At 39.8% G+C, this 9,948-nt stretch overlaps 1 protein-coding gene across 1 annotated transcript; it reads right to left on the reverse strand.

Annotated features, from left to right (window-relative positions):
• Positions 1 to 100: 100 nt before the first annotated feature.
• Positions 101 to 7,952, reverse strand: LOC125237447 (facilitated trehalose transporter Tret1-like). Its single transcript, XM_048144523.1, has 3 exons — positions 7,813 to 7,952; positions 2,476 to 2,611; positions 101 to 1,473 (listed from the first exon to the last, which is right to left on the reverse strand). Exons 1-3 carry the CDS (start codon positions 7,852 to 7,854, stop codon positions 140 to 142), a joined length of 1,512 nt encoding a protein of 503 aa, XP_048000480.1. The 5' UTR covers positions 7,855 to 7,952; the 3' UTR covers positions 101 to 139.
• Between the last annotated feature and the right edge of the window lie 1,996 nt (positions 7,953 to 9,948).

Here is a 9,948-nt window from a genome sequence, read left to right on the forward strand (position 1 = left end):
ACTTCTAACCTATTTCCTGACTGTGCTGCTAAGTAACATAAATAAGGGTTGGATTGATGTCTTTATCTGTTAACAAAATTCAGTCATTGTTCAAAGTGTCAGACATTTTGCTAAAGAGACCTTCTAGATCAGTCAAGTCTTAATGAATGATGATTTGTGAGCTGTACCGTCGCATCAGCATCTTGCCGTTCAAAGGTTCCGACTCTCTTCTCTCATCCCGCACGGTCTTTCCTCTCAACTCATCCTCGATCTCCTGAAGAGTCCTGCCCTTGGTCTCAGGAAGAATAAACCATAAAATAATCAAACAGTACAAAACTACACCACCGTACACGTAATACGCGTATGGAAGACCTATAGCTCCAGTCAGAACTGGGAAACACTTCACAGCCACAAAGAAATTTAGAGACAAAGGCAGGGTCCCTATACCACCTCCCAAACCTCTGTATTCTAAGGGAAATATCTCCCCAGAAATCGCAAATGGAACTGATGATATGCCAACGGTAAGAGAAAACATGTACACAGCTATTAATAATATAGGAACATATTGATTTTGTAAATAACTGGGTAGCCAATCATTTTGCTTCGCTAGCACGTATGTGCCCTTACTTAAATACGCAGTAACGCATATGAATCCCGTGGTAAAGAGAACAGTTCTTCGGTTGCATTTCTGCATTACAAACACAGCTAAGATGTTGCATAAGAGTCTTTGACAATCTAGGAGGACCATGAGGAGAGGCGCATTCGCTTCAGGGCCTACTAGTTGTCCAATAATATCCATGGCGTATGAACTGATGACGTTGATACCAGCGAATTGGAATAACGTGTATAAGTGGAACATGATAGCCACAGGCTTATAAAATTCTGGTTTTCTGAAAGAGTTTCCAAGGTATCTGAACATTCTTCCAGTTTTCGTACAAAATGACAGTTTCTGACCAACAACGCTGGATTTCCGAACCATTTTCTGAGCTGAGATCATATGTTCTAGCTCATCTTCTTGATCAGGCCCTTCACCGCGCAGATAAAAGAATACTTCCCTGCTTTCTTTATATTTTCCTTTAGCTATCAGCCATGATGGTGTTTCTGTAGTGAATATGATCATGTTCAGACTAATAAACGTTAAGAAAGAGCAGAGTAAGGCTGTCTGTTGCCAGCTCAAGATAGTCCCAATGGTATGCGTAAACATGACTCCGCAGGTCAACGATAATGAAACGCAAGTCAAAAACGCTCCTCTATTCTTTGGGTCCGTCATTTCACTTATTATAATTGACCCTAAAGGTCCAAGTAATCCCATGGACACGCCTTGTAGGAACCTAGCCAGGATTATGGCTTGGACGCTATCAGCGAGGAGTAACAGGAACCATCCTGCTAAGACAGGTATGCAGGAGATGATGTGGCATTTCTTTCTTCCAATCAAATCCATGAGCGGGGTAACGATGACGTTGCCCATAATTAGAGCAAAGCCGATGATGGACGCTGAAAAAAAAAAGCAAATATTTAAACGTCGTAATCTATAAAGTGACTTTGAGTATTTAATCTAAAGCCGATAGCAATTGCGAAGATTCAGATAATAATCCCTAGGCAAGCAGAGAACGTTTATAGTCCCAATTGAATAAACAAAATTATTGTGGATTGTTAATATCTAGCTCAATATTGATAGTCTCAATTAGACCTGGATTAATGCCTCGATCATATTCTTACAACATAGATAGCAAGGACAAACGGCACGTCCTTGAGAAAAATACCTATACCTAAAATCTGAAATACAATTTTACTTGGTACTATTTAAAGAAGCAACGTCTGGTCATAATGAACTAAAACAGCTTTACAGGTGCCATGTGGCGTCGGGTTACGAATTTCACCACCCCCTTTCCTCCTCTAGGTGAAGTAGAAGTCGTTCTTTCTTTTTGTGATATGGGACTTTATGGGATACAATTGTACCTGTCAGAACAATATCACAATTTATTTTTCACCACCTTAACTGGTAGTGGTTCTTATTATTCTTTATACTTATTTTTTTTATACTACGTCGATGGCAAACAAGCATACGGCCCGCCTGATGTAAAGCGGTCACCGTAACCTATGGACGCCTGCAACTCAAACAGTGTCACATGCGCGTTGCCACCCCATTAGAAACTTGTACATTCCCTTTTGCTGTGTTAAAACAGCAAAAAGGAGTGTATAAGTTCTAAGGAGGGTTCGGGTTGCTGACGACTTAAAGGACAATAGACGGAACAAGTTAGTTCTATAAGTCCTCCCGTCATCAGCACACCGCACCCTCGTTGAGCTCTGGCAGCCTTACTCACCGGCAGGAACACAACACTATGAGTAGGGTCTAGTGCTATTTACTTAGACTAATTTCATACACTTCAGAATTGACCTATAAATTTTAATGATGACTTTGAATCATGTGTGGATTTACAAGAGATTCCTCCCAATGAGGTTTTTTTTAATAATAAAGATTAGAAGATAACTTACCTATCCATGACTCCTGACTCGGTGTAGCCTTGATATGTGACTCTGAGCTTCTAAGACTGGGGATGAGAATAGCCGAGTACCCGATAACACAGCCGTGACCAGTGATGTTGACTGCCACGCTCGCCGTGAGGAAGCACTGGAATTTATACAAATACTGATCAATAGGTGGTACATAAATGCATACATACATACGTACATACAATCACGCCTGTATCCCATAAAGGGGTAGTCAGAGTCATTAAATCAAGAGTGAACAGGCATCTTCTAGGCGAGCTCACTCCATCGTAGACCACGTCTTTGCCTTCGGCTAGTCTGTGGCGAAGAGTAAGCCCATTTATTAAAAAAAACAGGAAGCTATTCAGGTATTAGTGCCACTCTTGGCAAACTACATTGCAGTGACTGGTTGCCAGCCTCTCACCTACGTCACAATTTAACTCCCACACTCCCACTGTCCCACAGCCGACTTCTACGGCACCCACGGGCAGAATGGGGGTGGTGAAATTCTTAACCCGTCACCACACTGGCATAACTGTAATGATTGAAACGAATACCTATTTAGTTTAGCTTTATTTGACGTTCATATGCGCATTGTAATATGCCTACTTGAAAAATAAATATTTCATTTCATTTTCATTTCATTTTTCATTTTCATTATTTTTTTTGTTCTTTATTTAGTCTATTTTATTTAGTTAATACAATGCCTTTTTTGAATTTAATTTTTAAAATTCAATGACACTTCACAGGATGGCCGATCGGTCGAAGAATATGGTATCGCCTGAAAGAGCGGCGTGTAAAAAATGAAACTGAACAATGTCCAAGTAATTGTTTAGGAATGTCTATAGGATTTTGACGTTGGAAGTTTATAAGAAGAAACGTTTATAGGGTTATTGATATAGCACTTAACATAGATAATTGAAATGATAATTATATAATAAAAATCTTTGCACATGCCAATCAAAATGGCGATTAAAACGAGTGGCTCATCATTAGACTTGGTATCCAATATAAAATGATAAACAAGCACTCGTTCTGATGAGTCATATATCATTCATGTTTCGTGAAGGTTTCAAGGGGGTAACAGAAGGCTACAGAGACTGCTTACCACCAGGCGGGACTTTATACTTGTTTGTCACCCTGTGGTAAATAAAAACTAAGAATTTTCACCACATCAACGAGAGGGAGATACTAAATTAATTGAGTATCAGAGGGCAGATAATTTAACGATTTAAATTATTCTTAAAAATTCAGCATTTAAAAGTTAAACCAATATGAGATGATGTGACCTGAGCATTTCAAAAAAATAGAACCAGGAGCGGAAAAGTGGAATCTTCAGCATTGCGAGGGTTTGAAGCGAATATATACCACCGAGGCCACCGAGTGAAATACACAACATAATCAATTAATTTGACCACCGAGTGAAACATAATCAATTAATCACATATTATCAATTTTTTCATTATCAGGTAGGTTAGGTTCCTTAGGTAAATATTAAAGGCCAATCTGCATAGAATATAAGAGCCCCGCTCCCGCGGGACTCCGTCGATATCACTTCAAAGCTAAGATGAAACGGTAAAAATATTGTAGGCATTTTGTGTTCTAGACCGTTTGCGATGTAGACTACTTAATAGCCATAAAGGTATATACATAGTATAGTAACTTTGTCACCTGAACGTATCCATAGCTGGGCACCGTTAATCAAAATTTGATTAACGGTGCCCAGCTATGGATACGTTCAGGTTCAACAATAGTTAACTTCGATAATCGTTAATCCGTTACTTAAAAAGTTAACTTCGTTAATCGTTAAAGCGATACATTTCGGTAGATTTAACGGAAGTTAAAGTTAATCGATAATCCGTTAACACGTCATAAAAATAGGACTTCACTGTAGGTATTATGTATTTGTATTTACTAAGTATCCATCAAAAACCATTAAAACCTGTGACGCCAATCGGTAAAAAACCGAAATGTAATAATTACGGTCTCTTCGGGCTTATACCGCCGTTGGTTGGCTAAATCCTAGGTTTTACTTCGGATTGGTAATTATTGGGTCATTCATGCGGTCGCGATCGTGGTGCGTCGGCTCTTCAGATTGAGATTTGAGACGACAACAGAACTCGATGCTGTCGGCCACGATAACTTGGTAGAGTAATCTAAGGCCCGCCGGACTCTAACTCGATGCGTCGGTTGCGCGATTTGTCTGTCATGCCTGATGATTGCACTCTATTCCCAGGTTAGTGATCGATCTATCACGTCTAATAAGATTTAGAAGACCTCGAATAAGTGATCCAAAGTCGCCAATTGGTCTTTAGACTGTTTATAACCGACGGATCTGCTTTTACCGATAAATCCTAGGTTTTGCCGTACTACGGGCTTTTACAGTAGCAGTCAGGACGTGGTAATATTCGCGGCGCAGCGAGCCGCTTGGGGTACTGGATTAACGATTAACGGACTAGATGAAATTTAACGGAAGTTAACGAATCCGTTAACATTTTTTAAGTTAACTTAAAAGTTAATCCGTTAACCGAAATGTTAACTTCGTTAATTAACGATTAACGGATTAACGAGTTAATGCCCAGCTATGAACGTATCTAGTAGGGCCGTATGCGTCAAAATCGGTAGTGTTTTTCAACATACTTGTTAATGATGTTGGTTTAATGAATAATCCAAGTTTGTGACCTCAAGCCCCGAACTCATTAGTATCATATTGTAGCAAATTTAGTCTACCTACTTTAAAAACGTTCTAAGAAAGCTTTTTCAAAAACTAGTCCTTTAGGTACTAGGGAACAAATCAAATTATTTTGTTGAATATTTTTTGATTTGTTCTTTTTTCAAGTAGTCACACTACTATATATAAATTATAAATTGAAATAGATATCATACACGAAAGAAAAAACGGCAAGGGCCACTGGTGGCCGAGCCGGGAATCGAACCCGGGTCTTCAGCTTACGCGGCTAACCTCTTTACCACTAGACCACACGCCCGCCGGGCGGCTCCCGATTCCCGGCTCGGCCACCAGTGGCCCTTGCCGTTTTTTCTTTCGTGTATGATATCTATTTCAATTTATAGTCCTTTATTAGGGTTATTATCGCCAACATTTGAAAAAGAAACGATTTTTTCGCAGTTTTTTAGATTTTTGACAAAGTTGCGTTCGGCGCTCGAGGTCACAAACTTGGATTATTTATTGGGCCAACATCATAAACAAGTCTGAAAAAAATGAGAACTACCGGATTTGACGCATACTACAGATGTATAAAGTTACTGGATTAATAGTAGGTATTACACTAGTCATTTTGCGTTCTAGACCGTTCTAGGTCGATCTTTCTTGCGAACAATATCAGTTAAGTAAGTCAGTTACTATCATTTAATGTTCATGCTTTGCATGCAAACAATATATCATAATCATTCATGTAGATATGTAAAGTCGAAATCAAAATCGCATTATGCCATGGCCCTGGTTACAATCGGTGATAAGGGTTCGATTGTTATCTTTGATTGCGATATTAAGTATCTATGTTAGCCTAGTAAATAGATATCAGACCAGCTGAGTTTCTAACACGAGTGTTTGATTATTATCGGGTCATTCATTGTATGGAGAAAGGGGCACCGCGCCCTCACCATAACAATTATCGCTCCATCGAGATAATTACAAGTTAAGAGAGAAATAGTTATTTGTTATACAAGGGGGCAAAGTTGTATTTTAACGCCGAGTGTGGAATTGAAAAACGAGCAAGTGAAAGGATTCTATAGTTGAACCACGAGCGAAGCGAGTGGTTCGAAAATTAGAATCCTGAACTTGCGAGTTTTTAACACACGAGAAGTAAAATAACATTTGCACCCGAGTGTAACACAAAACTTTTCACCTCACTGTAGCGAGGAAATTACAACGCAAAAAATGCGTTTATCACTGCTTCCAGTAGTTCCACAGGTAGTAAATCATCTTTATTACTAGATTCACCTACTTTTATCAATTTTAAAGCAGTTAATTTGACTATATTCAAGGTCAAATTACTTTACCCACTAGTGAATAAAATGCGTTTTTACCCGCTGGTATTAAAGGACAAAACACGTGTTTCCGAGCTAGTGAGGGGAAAAGAAAGTTATCTTAACTCACTAACAGCAGCGGCTGGTCCATACAAGCCGTTTCGAACCCGCTTTCCTAAAATTGATTACTAGTAAAGTACCTAATGTTAAGGTAGGTTTCATTTTGCTCAGTGTTGCTTAGCAGAAATTTTCACCAGCCGCCACTGCTCACTAATAAAACTTTTACATAGGTACCATTATAACATTATAGAGATATTAGTTCATGACCTAAACACATATAAACCTCTGTATTCACAAAAGGGATAGGCAGAACACATTAGACTGCAAATTTTCAGTGCCACTCTTATCAACTAAGAAGGTGAATGAATTTGAAGTTGTTGCAGTACGGACAGACAAATTAACTCTAAAATAAGCCTTTTCATAAATGAACAAATTATAGTTACCAGCGAGGTGGAAATTGTTTTACTAATCATGCTATGGAATGTAAAAAAATCTGAAATACATGTTTGATTAATTGAATAAAACGAAAAATGTAATGTGAATGTAAAAATGTCCCAAGACTTCCATTCCGTTACCGCCATACAAATGTATGAAATAATGGTAACGGAATGGACAAACAACCTTAGGACACTTTTTTTTCTCCTATTAGGATTGAAAGAGCTCGTGATTCTGAGTGAAACCACAAAAAAATCCAAATCCAAAAAAAATGTGGGGGGCGGGGACAACTTTGAAAAAAATGGCCCAGTTGTCAGACACTGTTGAGTATTTGGTTTTACTTTACCTATTTTCTTTGCTTTTGTGGTAGTGAAAAACGATATATGTTACATAGTTACATGCTTAACACCCGTTAGAAAAAAATCTCTGTGTAAAACTAGCATGCAGAGTTATTTAAAAAAAAAATTACTGATGAGAAAATTGCATTTTAGTCGCAAATTCGGAGTCCCTTTCCTCAAGCAGACTAGTAAAATGTGAAATTGATTTTGAAAATTTTTGAATATCGTCAATTGAAATATTGCAAAAAGGCCAGGTCAGAAGTACTCGAAACCCACGAGCGTGTATTGAGAAACGTTATGAAAGTGTGTGAAGCGGAAGTGATTTGTCAGGATCAGGATCGTCGTAAATGGAAATCCGTGATTTCTGCCTCCCCTCTGGGAAACAGGCATGATTATATGTATTTTATTTTGAATGACATTATGCAAATAAATATACATACATGTAAGTACTTATTCGTTTTACTTCTACATATGTTTTAGCCACTTTTCGATACCTTACTCTGTTAATAAACACAGCTATTACCTGTCTCAAAAACGGCACATAACTTTTTTTAGGTGCACTCATATTTCCACTATTATTTAACAAGTCTATAATGAAACCACGAAAACAATGTTCGTCACCGATATGTGCTTGTCAGGAACATGATTCACATGCACTTGTGTCCGAGGTGTTGAGGCTACTGGAAGATTAGAGATAATCTTTCAGGTGTTGAAGATAAGGGGTAAAATAGTCAATGGTTAGCTATTTTCGTAGATATAGGGGACGTAGGGATCCTAGGTTTTTTTTTTCATTATGTTCTGAACGACTGTGTCTACCATGAAATACGAAAATCGGATTTTCTGCAATTTTGTCGCTCAAAGCCAGAGCCAAATAGATAGATAATGAATTTGGTAAATTATATTTAGAATGTAGGCCTTTTGGGCGGCCATCACCGTCACAAGAAGACATCATAGATTTTTCATCACACCCGCTTTTTAAATGTGCTATTGCACGCAGGCGGAGCGTGAGTTATAGAAAAATCGTTCTCCCAAGGGAATAATGAAATTTCTTGTACCGTACTTAACTTTTTTACATCTATCATCATCATAAAAGATTCTATTACTTCCTTGGACGCTTTTTGTATAATAAGGTGAATAGGGAAATAGCTATTGCAGGAAAGAGCAAGTATCAATGTAAGAAAGATGTAAACACCTGGTTGTTAAGCCTAAACTATGATCGCACAGAAGATCTTCTGCATCCTATAACAATTATTGCATAAATGAATAAAACAAATAAAAAACATAATAAATCTACTTAAAACTAAATACCTAACCTACTTATAAATAAAAAATTTGACCTAAATCGCCGTCAATGGGCAAGGTACCCAGAAGGCTGGCAGCATTTCCACGCTGTATAGCGATACTTATACGTTGCGCGAAATACTGGCCAGCCCTCTGGTCGCCTGAGGTCTCTATCAGGCGAGACGACAAATCCTTGTACAAATGACGGGCACTGGGCCCCCATGGCCCCAAGGTCTCAACGCCAAACGCCACAAATATGTAGCTAGTTCCTAGGGTGGCATATTTGCGGCGTTTGATGCTTTCGGCTGCGGATGCCGCAGCGCCAGCAGCAACGCTGGTGACCGGAACATGGGACGGCGCCAGTGTATCAACACAAGTAGCGTCCCAAACTAACGTCCGACCCATGCTCCAAGGCACCAGTGTCATACCGTCAGGCCTCTTGCCGTCGTCCCTAGCCAGGCCGGTGGGCTCCAGGACTGCTGGCAGTTTCGCGCTGACAAGGGCCCGACGGATAACATCATTGATACTGGCGTGGCGCGGGATCCTTCCAGCGCTTCGGGCGCATGAGAGGCCATGGTGACCCAATGTGTCCACCATGGTACCGCATTGACAGCGATGAGGCTGGTTTGTTGATGCCCCCAAACGCAAGCTAGCTGCTAGGCAAAAGGTGGTGTTATCCAGCAGAGTCCCAATGTTTGGTGATGGTAAGGCCTGTAGCCACAGACCCGACTCCCACTCCGCAGTCGCAAGGAGACGAGCTCGGTCTGTCGAACTAGTTGACGTATTTAAAAGGTTTTCCCGTACTAGTCGACAGAGCGGCTCGTCCCATTGCCTCTGCGAACAGAGATTGGCAGGCGGGTCCGTGTTTGGACAGGTTATGGACCAAACGTTCTTGGCCTCGGAGCAGTGTGCGGCTTCTAAAGAACCAATTGAAGGCTCTAATATTTTACCTATAAGGCTTTGAGCACCATGCACCGAGGACAAGAACGCAGGTAGAGCAACACAAGAAATTTTGCGGATACCCAGGCCGCCAAACCTAATAGGCAGGCTAGCCTGGGTCCAAGTTCTGTCGTCAAAATGGATATTGAAGATGGAGGTGATTGTTTCAATGACTAACATATCTAATTTTGATACCAAAGTTGGGTATTTCCAAAGATGAGTTCCGCGGAGTATGTACGTAAATTTTGGGACGAAAAGGCAGTGCTTAATAATTGAATAGGCTGAATGAATATTAATTTTGGCCAAACGGTGTGATGTTGTTTTAAAATTTTGAATTTTAGAGTCAATAAAGGTTTCAAAGGATTGGTCCAAAATGGGGCAACCAAGGAGGTGAAGCGACTCTTTGTTTATAATTTTGATACCCGGAGCTAGTTGTGTA

Source organism: Leguminivora glycinivorella, chromosome 21 (assembly GCF_023078275.1).
Source record: "Leguminivora glycinivorella isolate SPB_JAAS2020 chromosome 21, LegGlyc_1.1, whole genome shotgun sequence".
NCBI lineage: Eukaryota > Metazoa > Arthropoda > Insecta > Lepidoptera > Tortricidae > Leguminivora > Leguminivora glycinivorella.

Excerpts from the sequence above, each read along its gene's own strand:
- LOC125237447 (XM_048144523.1), bottom strand. The coding sequence starts at position 7,854 with ATGAGTGCACCTAAAAAAAGTTATGTGCCGTTTTTGAGACAG. Across the intron at positions 2,612-7,812 it reads ATGTGCCGTTTTTGAGACAG|TGCTTCCTCACGGCGAGCGT; the intron begins GTAATAGCTGTG and ends TATAAATTCCAG. Across the intron at positions 1,474-2,475 it reads GAGTCAGGAGTCATGGATAG|CGTCCATCATCGGCTTTGCT; the intron begins GTAAGTTATCTT and ends TTTTTTTTTCAG.